Here is a 24733-nt window from a genome sequence, read left to right as displayed (position 1 = left end):
TTTGCAAAACTGTTTTTGTTAATTATTCGCTGTTTATTCTTTTAATGTATTTCATATATTAATTCGTTAATAGTAGTGGAATTGTATTTAATGTGTTTTCTATCTACGAAATACCTATAAATTTTCATAAACAAAAAAAAAGTGCTTATCGGTTGTTCATAATTCGCTTTCTTTTTCTGGTCGTAAATAGAATGTTTAACACAATCATGTGCAACTGACGCACATATTCTAAGTACATCAAGTTAAAGTACTGTTTTAGTGCAGTGGCATCTCAAAATATGTTGAAATTGATCTCATACCTAAACTGGGGCGTCGACGTGGTTGTGCATCAGTCGAGTTGTATCCACTGTCTAAGTATTAAATGTACGGTACAGCAGAATCAGAAAGTCCCCCACCCACCCCCGACTTTTTCCAGTGCGCTTTGTTTGTACGACTCATCCATGTTATTGTTCAATATTATGTAAATTGCTTAAATACAGTATTGTTTTATATTAAACTGTACTTTTTTTTCAAAAACGCCTCAATACACAACTTTAAATCAAAGTTCATTCATGTTAACTTACTGTTGACAAACTCCTTTTTTTCTCTCTCTTCCAAATACAGTGCAACTATATTTCTACATGCATATATGGCTATACGTCTATTTAATACTTGTGACGGCCCAAAAGACAGCACCTTAAATCTGTCTGCTTTTCTTCCTGCTTTGATTAGATATCAATTTTTCTGGTAGCTCTTTTTGTTCCCCCACTTTGTTGGTTGTTTCTATTTTGGTTAAATTGTTGTAGTGACAAGATTTTTTATTTTTTTATGTTTTTTACGATTGAGCATCATATCAAATAGGAGGCCAAAGTATGATAGAATCACCTGTATATTTGTTGTGTTGATCATATTCTTCAGGTGAAACTTTCAGTGGTAGTAGCAAGTATCAAAATGAACAAGAAATTCATGAAAGAAGGGTGGTCTAATCCTTCTAAGACTTGTTTTTCAATTCAATGGAAAAACGAGAAGTAACATGAAAGCAACTAGACACTTGAGTGCAAAATAGAATGTGAGGACAAGCGGGTGTTGATTTCGAGAACGGAGGAATGACCGACACGGACACGGCAGTAGGTAAAATGTCACTCACTTTATGTTGAACAAAAGGAAAGAGAAGGACAAGAGCAGCTTATGGTGGCAGCTGGATGGGCCAAAATGGAGGACGAACAACCAAATGCTGGTCGGCCGCGGAAAAATAGAAAAGACGACGAGCTGGAGACAAAAGTGCTTGAAGGTGGGGAGAAAAAAAGACAAATGGGCTTTGTTGAACCTTCCACACGAGCCAGCTGTTTCACAAACTGTCACAACATTGCGGAAGACCGACAGCTTCGAGTTGGACGCTCACCCAAAAGGCCTGGCCGACAATCGCACGCGTGACAACAGCTTCACAGGCTTCCATCATTCCAAGAGACGGTCGGTCGGTTGCCCGTCTCGTCTGGATGGCAAACTTTCCACAGGTTGAGGAGCCTCACGCGCGCCAAGAAGGGAGAGGACAGAACTTGTTGTGGACAAGCAGATTGTCACGTTCATGCTGGCGTTTTGTCAACCCAAGACGGGGCCGATTTTGTAGAAAAATAGGAATGACAGCTTTACAACGCGTCTTCTTATTGTCGTCTATGTATACCGTATAGCTTATAAATACACGACGGTGTGCTACAAAAATACTTCCCATCCCACTGCTCAGGCACAAGATGGCTGCTCGGCGGGGGACGCGTGTTTTGGTTTCGGTCCCTTGGGAAGCGGCTTGGGGTGGGGTTGTGGCCTGGCGGACCGGGGATGGTGCGGCTGGAATGGCGGATGCTCCGTATTTGGCGTAGTGTCTGTCCTTTAAGGCAACTTCTATGTGTGTGATTTGAATAAAAGCTTTTCTTAAAAAAATGTACAAATGTCTGAATACAAACCTCTATGGCATCATTATCAGTAAACACTGTATAGAAAATATATAAATATGTTTCTCTTTTTCAATGTACAAATGTTCCGCAGCAGCCGGCCTGGCGTTCCCATTTTTAACCTCATTTATGCACAATTGCTATTTACATGGGGGGTTGGGGGCAGGGCGGGTGGTGGGGGGGGGGTTGTCAGGGCTCAGGATGAGTCTGTGCAGGGCGAGGGCGGGGGTGGGTAGAGGTGGTGCGAAAAGCTGCGCTCAGTGTAGGGCGACGGCGGGCAGCTTTCGCAGTTCTCCTCGGCCGACAGGTAAAGGCTGCGAGGCGTGGGTGGCGGTGGGAAAGGCTCCGAGTCGTAGTTGAGGTCGCTAGTGTAGCCTTTGGCCGCCGCCCCACGGCCGCCGCCCGCAGACTTCAGTGGCGTGCGGCGGCCAGGCGTGTAGTCGCTGTCACACATGTCGGTGCTGCACGGCGTAGTGTGAGGGGCAAAGTGGCGGTACGTGTACAGTCGGTAGCTGTGAGACAACAAATGCAAACTTGCAGCACACAAAGTTGCTATTTCCCCCGCCACAAACACAGTGGACAACTTATTTTTCTTGTGCGTGCTTTGCACATGCGTACCTGTAGGATCGATGCGTGGACGGGCTGTTGGACGAGTATCCGAACTCCAGCGTGTACTGTGAGTGGACGGTGGCGGGAGAAGGAGGCGGGTTCAGGATCTGATGGCAAGCAAACATCACATCATTTCCATTGTCGTACCTCGCCAACGCACAAAATGTCCTCCTTTTGTGGTGACAACATGCAACACGTGTGAGTGTGGAGTGTGCAGGGATCCTGACCGGAGGGAAGTAGGGGCCCTTGGTGCTGGACGAGCTGCTGGACGAGGCCCCGGTGATGTGGGCGCGATCGTACGGCGGCCCGCTGCTGATGCTGAGGGACTTGCCTCCGGACATGACTGGCACAAAGGGCAAGTGGTTAGCATCGGGTCCTCGCCGTCCCGCGCACATGGCGGCGGTCAGCGGCTCACCCGGCAGCGAACTGGAAAGGGCGGTGGAGTGCGGCACGTATCCCAGTGGCACCGAGGGCCCGTGGACCACAAAGTCGTTGGCCACCGTCTCGCTGTCGTCCTTCATCTGAGGGCAGAGGACGCACTGGCACACGAAGTAGACGGCGCCCACCAGGAAGAGCGCCATCACCACGCCCACGATGGAGCCCACCGTGTTGTTGGGCGGGGGCGGCTCCTCTGTGGAGTCTACAACAAGGCCGACACAAAAGGAACATTTAAAAACAGTAAGAAGAGGAGGCGGCAGCGACGGCAACCATCTTACAGCAGCCGATCTCGTCCGAGTTGTCGGCACAGTCCATGTTGTTGTCGCACTTCTTGTGCTTGCCGACGCACTGGCCATTGGCACACGTAAACTGGTCCAACGGGCAGCGCACTGAAATGTAAAGCCATGCCACATGAGGTGAGCGCAGGCCCGTCGACGGACACATCCACTATACAAAACTGCCACTGATGGCACTATGATTTTGTCCGGTCCTGACCCTAGCCACATACTTCCTTTTCACTCATTGGCTTAGCTTTCCATGCAGCATAAGCCGGCAAGTCCACAGAACTGATGTCGTCCTAATTTTAGATATTAATATCTTGGATGTTCTAGATGTTGATGCGATAGCGATCTATCCTGTTGGGCAACCTGGCTCAGTGCCGGTCAACTCCGGAAAAGCAAAAGGGTGCCCAAATTGCAGAGCAGCCAGTCTCACCTTCGCACTTGTTCTCGTCGGAGCGGTCCTGGCAGTTGACCTCGCCGTTGCACCTGAGACCGAGGTCAATACACTGGCGACTGTCGCACTGGAATTCGCTCTCCGAACAAACCGGACAGTCCACCTCGTCGCTAGTGTCGTCGCACTCGGCGTAACCGTCGCAACGCCACGCCTGAGGGATGCAGTCCACCTCGCCCAAACGGCACGAAAAGTGCTCCGGGGAACACGTGGGGGGCTCTGTGGATTATGTGATATAGTTAGGATTGGACTGGTTCTAAAACAAAACAATCCGATTCCGATCCAGTCAATTGACTCAATGTCGATACAGTGGATCGGATCAGACCATCCCTACAGATGACAGTCAGGGAGGGAGGATGGATGGACAGAGAATCCAAAAGCAATTACCTCCGCAGGACAGCTCGTCCTGCAGCAGCACCAAGTGGACAGGACAGGAACAGCGTGTGGTGCCGTCGCCCTTCACGATACAGATGTGTGAACAGCCGCCATTGTCCCACGTGCACGGGTGTTTACCTGCCAACAACACGCCAAGTGCATGTCAGTAAATGGCCTCATCTGGACACGTCTCATCTGGCTGATGAATCAAAGCCTTTTTGGGAGGTGGAGTTGGGGTCGTTGTGGAGAGACTTGTTAATCAACAGATTTGTTAGTTGGTCAGTTGCCTTGGCAATGTCTTCTTTTGATTCAACACAAAATATCTGTCTGCTATCATTAAAGATGACAGAAATTAGAGAATGATTGATGTTGAGAGGATTTGGAAAAATTTAAGTAAATGCTCAAAACAATGACTATTATCAAAATAGCTTTCGACTTATTTGGTATTTAATTAGTTGCCGAATTACGGATTCATTTTGACATCTCTAGTTGGCCGACAGACTGGTTGGTGGGTTCGTCAATTGATGTTTGGTCAATTGATTAAAGTCATGATTGATTAAACCATGTCAGGCGGTTGTTGCCAGTTGTGGTCGGTGAAAAGGCGAAGCGGAGGCCACGCAGCCCCGCTCGACAACATCAAGCAAGGCCAAACTCCACAGCGCAAACATTGAAGGCAACAACAAGCCTGCCCGACGAGAGAAGAAAAGTCCAAATTGGACTTTGGGTCCGGTCGCCTCACCGTAGTCCCTCATGTCGAGCTCGCGCACGGCGTGGATGTCGCTGAGGTAGGCGACCCGCGCCTGGATCTTGGTGCGGCCCTCGCGCGTGGTCTTGTCGATGCGCTCGATCATCTGCTGCTGCTTGTCGATCCAGTACAGGTGCTTGCCGAACACGGTCAGGCCCACTGGCTGCAGGATGTTGGAGTCGGCTATCACGATGCGATTGGCGCCTGAGGAGGAAGGGGGGGCGGGGCCCAAACAAAAACAAGGCGGTCGGGAACTAGGCCAACAAAACGGGTGAGGGACTGAGGAACTGAGGAGGGGAAGGGCAGGAGGACCGGGACACGCGTTAGCCCGCCATGTTACACGGCTTTTCATCGCCGGCCACATACTACAAGCAACTTGACAACATTTCCAAAATTCACACAATTTCACAACATTAAGATTTTCAAACTCGGACGAGAGCTAGTGGAGAAGTTGAGTTTTTGGGGTCGGAAGAAATATCCTTTTTGGGGTAAGGTTTTTGTGTGCACAAGTCAAGCACTTAATTATTTCTCTACATATCTCCCAGAGCCCTTGATTTAGGCTGCTACTCAAATTTGTCTGATGAGTTTCAGTTCAAACTACCGAGCAATAAGCCGCCACAAACCTAAATTCCGAGGGGGTCTCCGAGTCATTGTGTCAAAATAAATCTCTAAGAAATACAGTAAAGTCCCGCGGAACGGGCCTGACTGTGAATAGCAAAAATCTGCTAATAATTGATGCTCATTATAGTACCAGGAAGAAGAAGAAAAATCCCCCCATGAAATATAGTCCCCTGTAATAAGTGGGTAAGACGGAAAAAAATACTGAAATTAAGTGTGTTTCTGCAAAAAAAGGAATAGGTTAAAAAAAACAAAGGGTTCACAAATAGGTGAAGGGCCCCACTGTACTCGACTCGAACAGTATTATTCATATTATTAGGAATCGTAGGCATACATTAAAAATGGTATACGTTGAAATGTGCTTATCTGTAAAACTATTTTCAATGTTAAAAATGGGTTTTTATTAGGGCTGAAGATACTGGAAAATAATCTAATTGCGATCCCCACCACCCCCCCCCCCCCTCCCAAGTTCCGATATCATATGCGATTATTTTTTGCGAGGTCCTTTTCAATGATTTTTTTTACCCAACAAAAAGTTAATGATAATAAACAATATTAGATATATTATAGATTATAGGACCTTAAAATAAAGGCAAAGGAAGCTTTAATATCACTTTTTTTTTTTTTTTTTTTTTACAATTACAGTTACAATTTACCACTTCAACATAACCAACTTTTCATGTTGCATGAAACATAACATGTAAACACTGCACTTTTTAAACACTGCATTTATAAATTAAAAAAAATTAATATACATATTTAAGAAATAAAATTTAGTGATCCGCAGTTAGTAAACTCACACATGCTAAAGCGTAGGCATGGCAAAGTAAAATTATACCTGCTTATATGACGTAACATTTTACATTCTGACGTGGTTACGGCCGACAGTTACTTGCAAATTGTCATTAAAGAGTTGTTGTTTGGCCTGATTAGTTCACCAACGCTACAATACATGTACATTAAAAGAGGCTGCGGCGGCGGCAGCACCTAAATGACGGTGAGTAATGACGAGCAATAATAATTTCATCCGTCCTAATTTTCATTCATGAAATCGGATGACAACATATGGCCGCATACAGACAGACCTATTTACCCTCAAAATATAAGACATTTCAAATTTATCAGCCACTGCCAAAGTCATAACTCACAATGGTGAAGTGTTGTTTTAAAACCAAGATCAAACAGATTAAACATGTTAAGACACTCGTCTCAAGGTTTCATGAGACAAAAAAACTCACCAAAATTACGTGCACTTATGACGCCAGGCTTTAGTTACAGCGGTGACGTTCCTGCTCCCCCCACCTCTTTCCCTCCTTCCGCTCCGTTCAATGATCATTTAAATCACAGCTTTTCTCGATTACGTAATCGCGTTTTGTCAAAACGCAATTAATTGTTCAGCCCAAGGTTTTACAAGTTGAAATGTGCTTAACTGTAAAACTATTTTCAATGTTTTTTAGTTTTTTATATGATCTCTGTTTATTATAGATGTTCAACTTATGGCAGGTGGTGTTCCAGAGTCACCTGCGACTCCTTGCAATAAATGCAAAATACTGGAATATGAAATGCATGTATTGCCGGGATCATTCACGAGGGAGGGTGCAGTAACTCGTTTACAGTAAAGTGCTGCACTACGCCAACAAGATTCAATACTACTAGGACAGTGATAGGGAACCTTGGTTCTCAAGAGCCACTGTCCTGCCTGTTTTCCACGTCTCCCTCCTCCAACACAGCTGACTCAAATGATCAGCTAATCAGCAAGCTCTGTAGAAGCCTGATAACGATCTTGTTCATGAATCAGGTGTGTTGGTGAAGGGAGACATGGAAACAGGCAGGACAGTGGCTCTGGAGGACCAGGGTTCGATACCACTGTACTAGAAGCTCAACATTTCTGCGCACATGGCTGACATTCCAGGCGCGTATCAGCAAATGCAGTGAGCCGCGAATGCAGTGAGCCGCGGCCGACTCCATCGCCCGACCCAGACGGTGCGGTGCGTACCTGACAGGTCACTGCTCTCGATGCGTCGCAGGTCCGAATCCACCCAGAAGAGCTTGGCCAGCTCGTTGTCCACGGCCAGCGCCACGGGCTTGCCCAGCCCGCTGAAGAACAGCACTTCGCGCTCCGTCCCGTCCAGCGCCGCACGCTCGATGGTGGGCGAGCGCTCCAGCAGGTTGGTGAAGTACATGTAACTGAGCAAACGCGTCACACGTTAGTAATTGGAAGTAGGTGCAACTTTTTCAAAGCACTGAGGAATATCAATGTCATATTTTCTTGGGCTGACATTCCATAATCGTTCAGCCCTAATATATTCACAAAGCGGAGAAAACTAAGTTTGGGAGTTCAGTTTGCGTTTGTTATTATTACTATGAATTGTTATTTTTTCTTAGTCTAACGTACTTAGTTATGTTTCTTCACCAGTGTGTTATGGTAGTTGTGATTAGTTCTCATTTTTCATATTTGCATATCTAGAAAAGCTCGATACAAAATGAATTTATAACATTTATTTTTAGATTGTGCCACCACCTTGACAAAGCAGCAAAAAAAATGATGTTATGTTGCTGCCTGTATCAAATGTCATTTGTAGAATATTCTGTGGGCCGCCGGCCAGACTTGGGTCGCTTCTTGTTGTTGTGGGCTTGCTGGGATGTTTTGCTTGTGGAATGTTGGAGACGAGCGAACGAGCGCAACATCTGCAAACTTCATCTGCAAACCGCACGCAGATTACTGGCCGGACCTAGCCTGAAGCGAAGGTTACAATTACTATTCAAAACAAACGAGTTGGCGGGCCCGAGCTGGAGAATAAACAACCAGAAATCAAGAGAAAACACAAAGAAAAAAGAAAAAAAAGTACCTGCGCACAAACATGTGAAAGTCTTTAAAAAAGTTTCCTGGCAAGAAGCAGCCAGCTGGCCGTCCTGGAGCAGCATTGGCGTGCCAAGCTTTCCATCTATAAATCTTGAAATCAGCTTCACGTGTGAAGTACTTGAAGCACCGCCGCGGTGTTCCCGGGATTCGTCATTTATGCCATTGCTGATTTTGAAGCGATCTGATTCCGAATGGTCCGAGTAAAGCAGCATGCTCAGAGCCTATCTTCGTACGCACCCACGCTGAGGGTATGGGGATTTTGGGGGTGATGATTTACTAATTTGTCTACCATTTTCATTTGCGGTTCCAGCCAGACGTTTGTCAAAGTGTAGCACTGCCCCCCCCATAAAAAGTAGTGCTTTGCTGCCATCTTGTGGCATCTATAGGCAATTATAAACCTTTTAACGGCTGTCAATGTTTAATTGTCAATCAATCTTGGTCCCGAACCACTGCCACACACTGTACCATAACAATTCTAATTCTCGCTATAGTGTTTCAGATTATATGTTAGCATTAAGATAAAAGCCTTTGGTTAGATGGAATGAGATGATTTGGGAGAACATTTTGGTGTCTTAAACAATACAATGCTAAATTATTTTAGTTTTCCAGTAAACTTCTACTGAACTGCGAGCGGAAATGCTTTTGTTTCGTTCCGAGTCCTTCAAAGTGTGTCTTGATGTGTTTAAAGCATACGAGAGGGGGAGGGGGAGCTGGAGCGCGAGGGTCGACTCACCCTCTCTCGGGGTTGACCACGATGGCGCGCGGTTTGTCGTGCGGGCCCCTTAGCACCACGCCCACGCGGCCACCGTCGGTACGCGTGACGTTGATGACGTTGGTGAGCTCGCTGGTCCAGTAGATGAAGCGGCTGTAGATGTCGATGCTCAGGTCGTACAGCTGCAAGCCCGACACCACCGTCATGCTCTGAGACAAAAGCAAACGAGAGGGACAATGCACCTTCCAACCAAGCGCTTCCTCTACATCTGATATATACCCACGTTGAACTAAAGTACAATGTTTGTTTCTTCATGTGTGCAACACTTTCCAAACCATTTGCTGTCTGACTTGGCCTTGGCTTAAGTGTGCAAGTGCAACAATGATCGGTTGAGTGAGAACTCGAAAACTGAAAGCCACCTGGTTGCCGTCCTCCTGAGCGCGCCGTACGACGTTCTGTTTGGAGTCGATCCAGTAGAGCTGCTTGTCCAGCGGGTCGTAGTCGATGGCGCGCACGTTTCTCAGGTTGTGGATGGGCAGGATGATGTCGGGACTCTGCTGCTCGTCCATCACCATGCGGTTGATGGCTGTCTTCTGGCTGAATAGCAGGAAGGACGTCGGCGCTGGAAATCAACATTTACGCAGGCACGGCTTAAAACACATCATAGGATAACGTCCGAAAACGGTCAATGAAGACAAGAACGCCGCGCCGGCTTCTCACCGTTGCAGGTTTTGTTGTCATAGCTGAGCGAGAAGTGAGCGGGACAGCCGCAAACAAAGCTGCTGACGGGCACAGCCAGGCAGAGGTGCGAGCAGTGGCCGTTGGTGGAGGCGCAGGCGTTCCAGCCACCCTGGCGGGATGAGTGGAAGACCAGGATGTCCATGACGTAGTCCAGGTGGCCCTGGATGATGGTGCGGTTCTGCCCGCTGGTCTTATTGGCCCGCTCAATGCTGCGCTGGCTCCAGTCCGTCCAGTAGATGTAGTCTTGGTACTGGGTCAGGCCGAACGGGTGAGGGAGGTCGTCGGCTATCACCTCGCGGTCCTGACCTGGAGCGAAAAATAAACACATCAGAAGACGCAACAAATTTTGAGGGCTGTCACGACTCATCTTGCAGACCATCTGCAACTACAGTAATTTCTGGACTACAAACCGCTACTTTTTCACTTGCATCCGACCCTGCGGCTAATAAAAAGGTGAGACTTATCCATCAGTACAAGAGCGTCAGGAAGAGCAAAACACACCAAGTGAGCCCAAATACAGTAAGAGAGACAGAACGAGAGCAAGACAATTTGCGCCCTCATTATGGAAATGAAAGTAGTGGGAACACGGGGCGATAACATTTAAACACCTGCGGCTTACAGTCGAGTGCGGCTTATGTGTGTAACAAATTTGAGTATTCCCCAAATTTAGCTGGCGCGGCTTATAGTCAGGTGCGCCAAGTAGTCCAGAAATGACTGTAGTTCTCATTTGTTGCTGTCCACAAAAACTTTATTTGTTGGTAAGAATTTCTGTAACTAGTTTTCACTAATTGCCAACCGTCCATAACCAGTTGAGCCATGATGCTGCGGCTACTTTTCATTAGTTGCCAGCCATTTACACCTAGTTTATTTGTTACTAACTATAATAAAGTACTTTGTTTTAGTTGCCAACAATCTGCAACTACTTTTGATTAATTGCTGACCGTCTGAATAATTTTCATTAGTTGCTGATCAATTAGTTGGCGATTGTGCAATTCTATCAAGTTGAGCCGCTTGGCTCGGTTTGTGACCGTCTTAAATGGAAAACGGGTGTCAAAGTGCACACAAAAATCTACAATCTTTCCAAGGACATAAAATTGCTCAGGTTTTGGAGCATCACGCGGCATTACCGAGCATGTTGGACGACTCGATGAGCGTTGTGTCCAGGTCGGTCCAGTACAGGCGGCGCTCGGCGTAGTCGATGGTGAGTCCGTTGGCTCGGCCCACGTCCGCCACCAGAGTGATGCGACCGGTCCCGTCCATCGCCGCTCGGTCGATCTTGGGCTTGCCACCCCACTCGGTCCAGTACATGTAGCTGAGGAGGCAACAACATTTATAGCATCAAGGCATGAATTTCGGTACAGTGACGACACACGACCCAACTGCTCCGAGCGGACCCTGAGCTCACCCTTCAGCCGGGTCCAGTGCCAGCGCTCTGGGACTGTCCAAATCCTTCCAAACCAGGACCTGCCGGTGCTGGCCGTCCAGTTTGGCCACCTCGATGCGGTTGGTGCCCGTGTCGGCCCAGTACAGGTTCTTTCCCAACCAGTCCACTGCCATGCCCTCAGGGTAGTCCAGACCAAACTCCACCACGTGCTCCAGGGCGCTGCCATTCATGAAGGCCCGGCTGATTGTCTGCGAGGAAACACGCTCGCTTTTAGTTACGTTGCACTTCACACACACTGCAAGCGCCGCACTCGCGCACCTTGAGGGTGATGTCTGTCCAGTAGATCCTGTTGTCGGTCACGTCAAAGTCAAGGGCGGAGGCTTCCTTGACGCCGGTGAGCGGGATGGCCACATTGTTGTTGTTGGTCTCCAGCGAGATGCGGCGGATGTCGGTGTGGCGCGAGAAGAGCAGGAAGGCCTCCGGTACTATGCACGTGCGCATGTCGGCGATCAGCTCCAGCCCGATGGGGCAGCCGCACTGTGCGCCCTGCGGCTTGAACAGGCACAGATGGCTGCAGCCGCCGTTGTTCTCCGCGCATGCGTTGGTACCTGTCAAGCCACGGAAGAAGAGCGCCAGCCGGTAGTCAGCGTGCAAGCTTGGCAGCGGTGATATTGATATAGGGTATCATCCCATACACAAGAAAAACGGACATATTGGACTGGATCGAAACTCCGATACAAGCGGTTTGTTGCCGCGTTCGCCACAAGGTTAGTTAAAATAACCAAAAGTAACAAAATAACCAAAACAGGAAAAGCATTTTTGTTTTCCAAATGAAATAGCAAATAGAGTGCTGGATCGATAGAAAACGTCAACTTTGTCAGGCTGGCAGCTTCAAATGGGAAGTGTGAAGATTCAGCCTTTGAAAAGGAGTCCCACGACATTCGTTGCTAGTCATTGTCACTAAGGTAGTTATGGAGAAAAGTCAACCGCAGCAACGATTACAGGAAACCGGCGCCAACTTCAAAATAAAAGCCTAACAAGGCTATTGCATTGAGACCCATCCATTAATTGGAAATCTTTTATTTTGAAGTCCCCTTTGCCTTGGCTCGACTTATCTTTGTGACTGTGTTTACCAAATAAATGCCAAGGCATCATAAAAATTATTTCACCCCTAACTGAAACTATAATTTACATTTATAAAACTAACTAATTATAATGAAACCTTTTTTCATCTTTGTCAATTCATTCCATACTTGTGACTTGACATGTAATGATGTCACAAGAATACCCAAATCACGTTGAGTCTGACCGTAGCTTAAGCCCACCAAAAGGGTTCAGTTGCCATCTTTCATGGCGCTTTTCAATTTGGTTCCAGCTAGAGGCCAAAGTTTTGCGGCATGCTCACCGAAGGCCTCGCCAACGTAGGCAGCCTTGAGGCCCATGAGGTCGGGCAGCTGCTCGATGATGACCTCGCGCTCGGCCGTGTGCTTGTGAACGCGCTCGATGCTGCGCCGCTGCCAGTCCGTCCAGTAGATGAAGTCGCCCAGCAGCGTGAAGCCGAAAATGTGAGGAAGCTTGTCCTCCACCAACACCCGTCTCGACGTCCCGTCCATGTTCATCACCTGACACACACAGGCGCGCACACAGACCACAGGGCCTTTTATTTGTTGCTGTCAAAATGGTGGACCCCCTCCTAACCTAATGGCATACTGTATGTCAAATCATCTTTCTCCATTGCAATGAATGCAAATTCCATCAATCCATTACGCACAGTAAAAATACAGATGATAAATACATTTAATATATCATTGCGATTATTCCAATGTTGATCACAATAATCATGATGATCATTTTAGCAGAACAAAATGTAGTAGTGGAATTGAAGTCAAATTAGTACAATTGTGAGCAGATGTTTTTGTTTTAGCGACTGCTTGGGTGTCCTGACGTACTCCCATGTCCCATCATGTCTGCTGCTAGCCTCCACGCTCACCAACGCACCAACACGTGGCTCGCACGTTTGCTGTTGCGCAACTTTGAAAGCTCACCAGCGAGCACACTCGCATACGCACGCACACGCAGCTCCCTTGGCTGCCGTGTCAAGTTCAAACGTTATCAAGCAACAAACGTCCGCATTTACCGGACAGCACCAAAGCGCAAACACATGTTCATATGTTGATATCAACATGTGGTGTGCTCATAAATCACACGCGTGTGCAGCATGAGTGAGTTCGCTAGCTGTGTTGATATCTTTTAGCAGCGTATCCACCAACACAAAAAACCCTTGGAAAGCAACCAAATCCGGAAACAAAAAGGCTGTCTACTTATCTTCACCCAAAAAATATTACATGCATAATTTACTTGTGTATTTGAGTTACTTTATACATTAAAACCTTTATTTAAAATAAAATAAAAACATTCTCTTCAAGAGCAGGCACAAAGCGTATTATGTCTTACTGAAAATAAATCAGTTACACACACTCAGCAAAATTGCAGGATTAAGCATGGAAGACGTCCAGCAAAGAAACTTAAAAAAAAATTAAAAAAACTTCCAATATCGACTTTTTCGTCATATTTCCACACATTTGGCTCTTCATTTGTTTTTGTTTGACTTGTGAAGAGACTTATGGACAGCCTGTTGTCAGTGACCAGACCTGTCCGTGATGGCCAAAAATCCAACATACAGAACAGAGTGAGAACCTATTTTCAAAAATACATCTGTTAAATTGAACCCTTCCAAGTTCTAATACAAAACTTATTTTAAAACAAACTTTTGAATCGGGCTCAGTATTGCAAGTAATCCAGTCCACCATTCGATTCAATTTTGATTCTTTACGTTGCAATACAATTCCTTTTTTTTAGGTTGGGATTTCATTCAGTACTTATCGAAATACTTTCATATCAGTTTAGTGACAGTGAGGGTGGATTAATTTATTTTCATGGCTATGTGAACATATGCAGTATGTCACAATAAAACATCGGAAAAGAAAAATTAGGGCAATAACAACTTAATTGTGATTAGTTGTGACGTCAAAAACATGACAGTTTTGAACAATAACTGAAAAGGAAAAATGCATGTCAACTTGAAGAATGTTTCTTTCTTCGATCAGAAAATCAATACTGGGCCTGGCACGTCTTGAAAAAGACTTGCATTTGGTTGCAGCCTCAAATGATACCCAAAATGATAGCACTGCTTGTTGTCTTGTTGATTTTTTATTTTTTTGGGCCTTTGTCCACATGACCTGAATCACACGCAAAGCGCCTCCCGCTGGCCAGGAGGTGAATCCAATCAGATCATTTGCCAAATCCACATTGAATTGAGGAGAGAGTATCGCCATGCATCAATTCATCCTTATTTCTGCCTACCCCTATTTTTTTAAAACACATTAGATAATTTTACACGAAAAAAGGACATCGGATAGAAAAATGTGTGATACATCAGTATTACTATATACGTCTATGTATCTATAGCAAGGATGTAAATATAAAAATAAGTTTCCATGGTGAGCCAAAAGGTTTGACCACAGTGTGGCGATGTTTCACATTCTGCAGCTATTCTAAACAGAGCCCACCGCAGCTGCTGCGCAGCCACAATCGGAACCAGATGTGGGAACTGGCCAGTGAAAGAAAAGAAAAGAAAAGAAAATGAAGGGGGAAAAAAATGACGAGACCTGAGAGGGAAGGAGGAGGCCCAAGTTGCACTGAGGCGGGAGGCAGGAGGAGCGGTCGCCGCCCGCTTGGCAGAGCGAAAATGTGTTGCCGATGCAGCACGCAAACATTCCAGATTCAAATAGACAAAAAAAAAAAATCTGCATGCAAGTAACATCTGCCACATGTGTTACAATTTCAACAGCAAAGTTTAGGTTCCTAATATTAAATTTTTCACCATTCAAAAACTGTGAATTCAACATCTCAAAAGAAAGTAAAAAATTCAAATCGCAAAAAAACATTAGACATGCACCACCTGACTTGCAATTTTTGACTTGGAATTGAAAACAGAATTGATTTATTTTTAATTTCGTAATCTCATTTTGAGCTGAAATTTGATTTGAGTGTACTGAGCATGAAGCATAATACGGCGGCAGCCCACACCTCGATCATGTCGGTCTTGGCGTCGCCCCAGTAGATCTTGCGCTCATCGTAGTCCAGCGCCAGGCCGTTGGGCCAGCCCAGCGAAGTGTTGACCAGTACCACCCGCTCCGTCCCGTCCAGGTCGGCGCGTTCGATCTTGGGCACCTCGCCCCAGTCCGTCCAGTACATGTACCTGAAACACCGGCAGAACGGCACGCGTCACCCCAAACGTCTCATTTCCACCAAAACCTCTGCAGCTAGCCAATATGTACACATATGTAGGGGTGTGAATTGCCTAGTACCTGGCGATTCGATTCGTATCACGATTCATAGGTCACGATTCGATACCGATTAATCCAGATACGAATCTATAAATTGATTATTATTGCGATTTTTTAAAACTCAAATTTAGAAAATACTAATCAGTAAACTTGTACATGTAAAATATTAAGGCTTAATGTTCCATTAATATAACATTCTTCCATGCTTTATGTGTGAATCCTAACCCTAAGTAAGACATTTTGTTGAATATTCCCATAAAAAAATTATGTTTAAAAATCGATTCGAGAATTGCACGCTGTAAATCGCGATATATTGCAGAATCGATTTTTTTCTAACACCCCTAATGTACACAATCCATCACTCGATCAATTCATCGGAACAATGGATTCTTACCTGGTCTCATTTAAAGATGAAAGCAAAGACAAATGAAAGCAAAGCAAATGAGCAGCAATTGCGCAGTATGACACGAGAGGGAATGGTGACGTACTAGCCAACATCAAAGAGTCAACTGTGTGATTCCTTGGCTACCATTTCATGCTGAAGAGGGGCTACTAGTTTTGCACTACTACACTTCTGAGGTTGCTTCAGGTACAACTGCATGTCACTTACAGGTTGTCATATGATCAACTGCAAATCAATTATTTTGGTCATAGATTCAACCCACCATTATGTTTGTCCATAAATTGATGACATTGCCATTCCTTGTTTTGGCCATAACATGTTGAGGGTTGTTTTCCAAAATAAAAGCCGATATTTGCAAATGTCTTTTTTTGGAGAAAAAAACACACAAAGACAATCAATCGGTCTGCTTTCATGGAGGACGAGATAAACTTGCTGAGAGGCTGAAAACTATTAGCCGACGATCATAATAGTTGTAGATTATTTTGAAAACACTGGCTTGTCTGTGTTAGTTCAACTGATTTAGAACAGTTGAATCTGAAAATCAAATTCATTTTTCTTTTATGTGAAGCTGATTTCCTTTATAAATCCATTTCTTTGTCACTATCGGTTGATTTTTATTCATTTCTCATTTGAAAAAAAAAATTTGTTTCCCAACAGTTTGATTCATCAAACGTTACAAACTTTGCATACTGTGAATTGAATCGTCGAGACTGGCAAAAGCACCTGTCAAGAAATATAAAGTGAAAATGTAAAAATATAGGAACCAAAGTAAACTACACATCGTACGTGTAAACAAAAATGTCTTCTTTTTTTGTTTAATAAAAAAGGTGACCTGATTAAGTACAATCAATTTGGATTCAGCACATTTAAATTGTCCTAAATAAGCTAAAAAAAAAATTTTTTTTTTACAATAAATTTGTTGCTGAGCAGTATCATCAATTCATTGTGATTTCATTTGTTGCAACTCTGTGTACGACAATTTCAGCTGAATGTAAGCAAACACTTCTGAAAAGCATTGAAGAAGAAGAAAAAAGTCGAACTCATGTTTTTTTCCTGCTGCACATGTAACAGGGCAATTTTGTGGAATTCCAAGCAGCTAAATCAGATTTATCATACAAATATCAAGCTGACATTTGGTTTGGCAACCTTCGTTAGTCAACAACTGAAAAACAATAGCGCGCTTGATTAATTTGCTTGAGGACATTGGACTGACGAACAGAAATGCTTCACAAAATTTTAGTAAATGTTGAAATGTGCCAAGGAAGATCATCAAGTATCGTTAAACATACGCCCCGGGTGACCAATATCTTACAGAAGACGGAAAATTTTACAAATCTGGGCTTTCTCACCCGGCAACAGGGTCCAGGACGATGGCCCGGGGCTCGTCCAGATCCTCGGAGACCAGGATCTTGCGCATGGTCCCGTTGAGGCGGGTGACCTCAATACGGTCGGTGCCTGTGTCGGTCCAGTAGAGGTTGCGCGCGATCCAGTCCACGGCGATGCCGTCTGGGTGGTTGACCTGCGACGTGACCACGAACTGCGCATCGCTTCCGTCGGGCAGCGAGCGGCGGATGGCCCTCACGTCGTCGTCCGTCCAGTAGATGTAGCCGTCCACCGGGTCATAGTCGATAGCGATGGCGTGTCGTATGTCGTCCACCTGCAGGATGATGGCGGTGAAGTCTGGCGTGTCCAGCGAGATGCGCCGCAGGTCCGTTCGCCGAGCCAGCAGCAACATGCGGGTGGCGCCTGCCGCACAAAAAACGGCACGCGTTATGCAACCCACCCGCCAGCGAGCAACCGACTCGGTGAGGTCATCGGACCGTGCGCCTGCCTCCACCAATGGGAGAAAACATCCAGCTCACCTCAGGTTTAACCATCAACACACACAAGCACTTGTCAATGGACAATGGAGGCCTGCTGAACATTTGAAGAGTCAAAGTGTGAATGTTGCCAGCAGGTTTGTGCTTTTTTTGGGGACCACAAAGTACGCACGCACGCGCACACACACACACACACACATACAAATACACATTGAAGGAGGTGAAAGAGTGAAAGGAGGCTTTGTCTGCGGGGCGAGCACGTGACCCCACCTTCAACAAAAGCCCCCCTCCCACACACACACTCAAGCTAAACGTCAATGAAAGAGGCAGCGAGCGTTCTTCACAACAGCCTCCCGCCCATTGCTGGGGGGGAGGGGCTGAAGTTGGACTTTTTTCTTCTTCCTGCTTTTTTCTATGAGTGTTGTCTCTCCTGACAACTAAGTGTGAATGCAACTTAGAATAAGAAGAAGAAAAATACAATTACTCACTAATGGAGGGTTTGGCCTGAAATAAAACACTATCTATAATACTATATATCTAAAATACTAATCTATTCCATCAAAATGCAATTTCCATTTTTTTAAATATCTTAACGATCACTTAACAAAAAAAAAGCTAATGACAATTGAGCACTTGAAATAGTGGACCTTGACAGCTCCCCAAACTGTCAGGAAGGAGTGAAAAATGGCTGAATGCTCCATCTTTCTCGACTGAATTCCGAGAAGTTGGGAGTGGCTTTATCAAAAAGTCGACCATCGCAAGTCTAACGAGGACGACGTGTGCGCGCACTGACCGTCTCGGCAGGTCTTGTTGTCGTGCAGCAGCTGCACTCCGGTGGGACAGGCACAGCGGTAGAAGGGCTTGTCGGGCGACAGCAGGCACAGGTGGGAGCAATCGCCGTTATTCAGCGAGCACGGCGTGTTCACTGAAACACACAAAAGGTCAGTAGAGGTCGCTAGAAAATAAAAAAATTACATGAAAAAAGGAACAAAATCACAAAATAAAAACTGTGTAAAAAATAAAAATAAGAAGACAGACACAAGTTAAGTAAGTTGTGGTAGTATGAGCATTCACGTATTTACAATTAGGTATTCCACCCACAGTATCAGGAACAACGTGACAAGATTTCCCAAAAATAATCATCTGTCAAAATGCTAATCCTGATTGGATTTGCCACTTCAACCTGCAAAAAAAAAAAAAAAAAAACACTCGCAATCATTCTACTTGCCAATCACTCCAATTAGCAACACCACAAAATTGGCCAAAACGTGAAGTGAGGCTGGAACGGCCACTTCCAACTGAGTACAACAATTTGGAAAATCTAATTTGGGGTAACGAAGATATTGTGATACAAGCCCTTATTTGAAGGTATTGGTATTTGCGAGGGTATTTACTGTCACGTCGCTGCAGCAGACAATACCAGTATCGGCTGCCATCTTGTGGCCATTTTCCAATCAGGAACTATTAATTGAGTCCATATTTTATAGAAAATTCCTCAAAGATGGCGGCCACTTTTCACGTTATCAGCGAAAATACACCTTCAAGTTGCCCAAAAGCAAAAACCCACAGTGCAAAGACATCAAGGCGACTGGAAAGTCGAGTTCCTGATCGATTTTGGACTGACGGTGAAGCGTTCAGACGGGCAAAAGCATGGACTTACTCTGGATTTGCCTCTTGGCACTGAAGACGTGGATGTCCATGGGCGAGAAGATGTCCGAGTGGACCACGCGCTGGCGGGCACCGTCGTGCTTGGAGCACGAGTGGATGGAGTGCGTGTTCCAGTCGGTCCAGAAGAGCGTGTCTTCGAAGAGGGTGAGGGCGAACGGGTGAGGCAGCTCCCCTTTCACCACCACCTCCCTGAAACAAAACAACATCTTGCTAAATTTCTGCCATGGGTCGGCTCACCTTGCCGGAAAAAAATTGGCTCTTGAGGAAATGCTCGCATAGCACGACATTTGCTTAAAATTCTATTTTGTTCAATCGCGTTTATTTTTGGTGCAATTCAAATGTTGGCCACTATATGGTGACTTCATTGTCATTATGAAAAAAAGTGAAAACAGGAAGTAGGTCAATTTCAAACTCACCCTAGTTTTTGCTTGAGATTATAGAATGTGAAATCCTCAGCAATCCTGCTTTTTTATGGCTCCAGAAAGAGGCAGCTGTAGGTTAATTTTATGACGGACAATTTTAGGTATGGTTATTTATGTATATTGTCGGATGAAAAGTTTGGTCTTTTGGACCAAACAGGCACAGAGGGATCGACACACTTAAAACGGTCCAGTATTTTTGTCTTGCGCTCAAAATATGTTTACGTGTGTTTGTATTATTTTAAAAATGTCTACTCAACTTGACAAATTCAAGTGTCATAAATGCATAAAAGTCTTCGCTTCTTGCATGGGGGGTGGACATAAGCCCTATCCATGATTGAGGATTACTGCAGCACGATAGTGCTATTTTTGTGCTGACAGTTGATCATCCCGTCACAATCTGATAGTGGCCCACATTATCGCCAAATCATTTTCACAAGACTGGAGGAAGGGAACAAATAGTGCAACATGTACATGACTTCATGCCAAAATCCACGAGCGATCCCCCACCCCCAACTTTGGGACAGAGTTCCCATCCTAATAACGGTCACCTAAACACACACAAAAATCTACATACAAGGTCCAAAATTTGCAGCCGAACCCCCCCCCCCCCCCCCAAAAAAAAACCCCACAAGACTGCATGTAAATTCAGGTCGTGTATCTTAGTTACTTTTTTTAACAGCTGCCAAAGAGCAACAAAGTCAAACCTGCGCTCCAAACAAACGTTTGACAAGAGTTCAAATTGCAGACAACTTTTTACTAGCACGTGACGTGTCGTTATTCGCTTCGGAGCATTGAACGTGCAACTTTTGTGTTGAGAGCAGCGTGCTTGACGTCGTCATTAGTGCAGCAGCAAATCAAACTTTGACATCTGTTTTCCATAAACTCCATTTTGGAGGAGCACCCACCATATGACGCAATACAATCAAAGTTGCAAGGACATGCACACACACTTTTTGGGGGTTTTGTTGCCACAAAAACACATTTGTTTTTTTGTCACACTCACAAAAACACGCTCACTTTCTCTCACGCAATTTTTTTTTTTTGCAAATCTCACACACACACCCATTTGACTCTATTTGTCAGCACGCCTGCACACAAGCAAGTGTGTGTTTGTTTTTTTGCTCGAGACCCCACTCCCCGTGACGCTACCTGTTGGTGCCGTCCAGGTTGCAGCGGTGTATGAAGCTGTGCTTGGCGTCGGCCCAGTAGAGCTTGCGCTGCTCGTAGTCCAGCGTGAGTCCGTTGGGCCAGTAGATGTCGCGGTCGACGATGATGGAGCGATTGGTCCCGTCCATGCCCGCCCGCTCGATCTTGGGGATCTCGCCCCAGTCCGTCCAGTACATGAAGCTGCCGACGCAAAACGGGAAGGCACGCTGTCAGCAATGTCAGCAACGCGTCAATTTGTAGAAAACTTTAGTTAGACTACATGGAAACAGTAAGGCTACTGAACAAGAAGAGATGGAACAAGAATAGTTAGTAACAGATGCGAGCGCGTGCTGGGAACTGACCCTCTGGCCGGGTCCAAGGCGATGGCCCTGGGCTGGTCCAACTCTTGCCAGAAGAGAACCTTCCTCAGGGTTCCGTCCAACTCGGACACTTCGATGCGATTGGTATCCGAGTCGGTCCAGTAAAGTTTAGCAGCCAGCCAGTCGCACGCCAGCCCATCGGGGGAGGCTAGGCCGGGCACCACCGTGTGGACGGCGCCCCCGCCCCCGCCCTCTCCGCCGCCTGCCCGGTCCAAGACAATGCGCTTGATGGCCTCCTCGCTCACGTCGCTCCAGTAGACAAGCCCACGCGAGAAGACGTAGTCCACCGCCGCCGCATCCTCTAGGCCGCCCACCACTACGCTGGCGTTGGCGCGCTCGCGGGATGCGTCCACTAGCCGCAGGTCCCGGCGGTTGGCGTACAGCAGCAGCGGTTCGCCTGGGGGTAGGAGGGGATGCCGCCGCATTGGTCAGATTGCAACGTTGACGTCCACCAACAAACACGGAGGCGGAGATGGTCAAAGTAGAATAGAAAAGCGGCATGACAAAGAAAAACTACAATAGAAATGTGGTGCAGGGTCTTCACATTAATTAAGACCCGACTGAGCCAGTACAAATTGGCAACGGAAATACTTTGTTGGAGGCTGTGGGACAAAAGGAGCTCAGCATTGTCTGATGTTTGGGGCTGGCAGGTAATTGAACCTCACACATTGAGATGATGTATTTGTTGGAAATGTTCCTTTCAAACGTAAATGTATGTATTTGGGTGACTTGCATGAGGCTTGGACTGTTGATGTCAAAAAATGGTTCACACTCGAGACGGCCAGTAAGAAGTCTTTCATGATCAGAAAAGGGTTCGAGGTAGGCCATCATTTCTCCTTTGGGTCGAGATGGACGCATTTTAGCGGGTAGGGTCCAAGCGGACCGAGTACACTAACCCAACAAGGTCTGATTTCAGTAGCGGCTCCTCGTTTTCTTTCTCATCTGGCTGGAATGATGCCTTTGCCGAGCTCTCTCTTCTTTTAGTTTGTTCTCTCAAATTCTGTTTTGCTTTTAAACGTTTTTATTTTCAGCACAAACTAAAGTGACATGACGATTCTAAATGATGAATGGAAATATTTTGCAACTTTCTAATAAAAAAAATAAATAATTCAGCTCAGTAAATTCTTGCCAAACATTTGAAGTTTCACAGGCATTAAAATCTGCTTTTCAGTTGGCGGAATGCATTTGAGATCGGTAAAGGAATGTTCAAGATGACAAGTGTATCCAAAGAAGTCCTTTAGGGTGGACACTTGCTGTAAATATGGACGTGTGGCACATTTGCAAGGTCACAATTATGCACTCTGCCCCTTGGTGACTAAAACTGTATTTGATAAACATTTACAAAACAAAAAAGGAGAGCAAAATGCGGCATTATTAATTCAAGAAGGGCGCCATTATGGCAAAACAAACAAACAAACAAAAACAACTCGACCTGCAAAGCAAATTTGAAGTTATGTATGCATGGGTGATAAAAAGTCAGGTGACGTTCTGAATACATTGAGCAGCAGTGACAGTGAGAAAAGTTACAAACCCTCACGCAACAGAAATATTGTGTTATGACAAAAGTGTAATAAAATGTAATGCTACGAATGAAAATGAAAAGTTTCATTGAAAGGTGTGAAGTGTAACAAAAAAATAGGGGGCAAAAAAATAGTGGAAGGCAGACTATGAATTCCAATGTAATAGAAAGGTCACAAATGGAAAAAAAACTAATGAAAAATAGCCAAGTAGTGTTACGAGTAGAAACAGAACAGCAAAAGTGGTGTTAATCAAGCCTAATGCAAAGTTTAAGGAATAAAAAGGGAAAAGAAAAATGCTTTACCAGTTTAAAAGAAACGTGTTGTTGTTGTTTTTTGCTTTAGTAGCCATCAATTGTCGTATACCTTTCCAAAATCCTGTAAATGCTAAGACACATACCAGTGACCACTTTCAATTCGTAAGTTTTTCCGTAACCAACTGATTGAATCGACAAAAGCATCGTGAAAGATATTCCACATCTTATTAGTATTGACATGACAAATGCAATTTTGGCACACTACATACAGTAAGGATGTATTAGTAATCCACTGATCACTAATCAATAATCAAATTGATGGACAACTATTTTGGGCCTTGAGTAATCGTTTAGAAACCCTGTTTAACTTCAAGTCATCCAAATTTTAGAAATTTCAGCCTCTCAAAAATACATATGCATATTCTCCAATGTCTGTAGTATACCATTAAAGCAGACTGATTCCCAAAATAAGACATTTGCAAACATCTGCTTCTACTTGGGAAAACAATGATCAACATTTTTTTGCCCATTTTCTGATTGACGGTACGGTCCAAACCAGAATTGAATCATGTTTGTGTTTTTGTCAGTGTTAAATGTCCTTTTTTTTCTTCAAAAAAGAGATGTAAATTCATAATAGGCCTTTTAAATTTTCAATTAATCGAAAAAATAATGGACAGATGAATAAATTATTGAAATAACAGTTAAGTGCATCCCGAGTATGTATTCTGGATGAAGATTACGCAAATGAGCGTGTTTGTCGCTTGACGCTTGTTGTTTTCAGTGTTGCTGCGTGTTTTAGTGCAACTCGCACAGCATATTAAAAAAAACACGAAGGAATGAAAAGCGGCTGACGGGAATGCTTAAAAAACGAGTAAAACAATGAAGAGTGGGGAGGGGGAGAAGTAGAAGCACAGCAGAGCAGTCTTGAGGGACGAGTTGGAGCGGCGAGATTCTTTTCCAGCGAACTTGGCCAAAGTGCACATTAGCCCCGCTAGCTAGCTACCTTGGCCTGGCTAAGCCAGGCCAGGCTAATTAGCTAGCTCGCACGTCGTCTCGTCTGCTGACAAAGTAGAAGCGCAAAAGCAGTCTGGCCGCGAGGACGACACAAGCGCCCACGACCCCGCGCGGCCCACTTAGCACTTTGAAGCCGACTAAAGTGTCGTTGGGGAGCTCACTCACCTCGCAGCAGGAGACAAAAAGTGGAAAACAACAGGGTCCGCAGCACCGCGGCCATGCTGCTCACGTTTGGCCGATTCTCGCTCGTCTTTCGTCGGCCTGTGGTCGCCGCCGCCTCTCGTTGCTCGTCAGCGGCAAGCGAGGACAAACATCGCGCTTGGCCGCCCGCCCGAGCCAGCGAGCGACGCGCCTCCTAGGTGGCGGCGGCGGCGGCCTCGAACGCGGACTCCCTGGCTGCCTGCCTGCCCCACCGACGACGCGCTGCTCCCTCGCTCGACCTCGCACACGTAGCTCAGACGGTCGACGGGGCGCTCGGGCGTTCCATGCCTCGACTGGTGTCGTCGTTTTGCAGCCTTTGTCGCTTTCGTGTGATTTGTTGTTCGCTTGTTTGCTCCACAGCTAGACGCTCCAAGTCTCCCAAGGAAGCCGAAGCACGCTGGTACATTGTCCTGC

General features: G+C 45.6%; 1 protein-coding gene across 2 annotated transcripts; it reads right to left on the bottom strand.

The window, feature by feature from the left end:
- Window positions 1-1107: 1107 nt before the first annotated feature.
- lrp6 (low density lipoprotein receptor-related protein 6) lies at window positions 1108-24733 on the bottom strand. Of its 2 annotated transcripts, XR_013288265.1 has the most exons (24): window positions 24284-24733; window positions 21313-21727; window positions 20954-21151; window positions 19375-19571; window positions 18508-18639; window positions 17244-17640; window positions 15232-15403; window positions 12548-12764; window positions 11461-11750; window positions 11164-11390; window positions 10886-11070; window positions 9738-10064; window positions 9437-9639; window positions 9039-9226; window positions 7439-7629; window positions 4819-5028; window positions 4092-4217; window positions 3687-3923; window positions 3251-3361; window positions 2950-3174; window positions 2762-2877; window positions 2544-2641; window positions 1382-2437; window positions 1108-1263 (listed from the first exon to the last, which is right to left on the bottom strand). XR_013288265.1 is itself a non-coding variant. In XM_077543631.1 (23 exons), the coding sequence occupies exons 1-23, from the start codon at window positions 24336-24338 to the stop codon at window positions 2122-2124; spliced, it is 4833 nt and encodes a 1610-aa protein (XP_077399757.1). In that variant the 5' UTR covers window positions 24339-24733; the 3' UTR covers window positions 1108-2121. The 2 variants fall into 2 exon arrangements, 1 of the variants encoding a protein (XP_077399757.1); XM_077543631.1 differs by having other exon boundaries at window positions 1108-2437.

The sequence above is a fragment of the Vanacampus margaritifer genome, chromosome 15 (genome assembly GCF_051991255.1).
Source record: "Vanacampus margaritifer isolate UIUO_Vmar chromosome 15, RoL_Vmar_1.0, whole genome shotgun sequence".
Taxonomy (NCBI): Eukaryota; Metazoa; Chordata; class Actinopteri; order Syngnathiformes; family Syngnathidae; genus Vanacampus; species Vanacampus margaritifer.
Note: the sequence above shows the minus strand (reverse complement) of the source record. Positions and strands in the feature narration are given on the sequence as shown.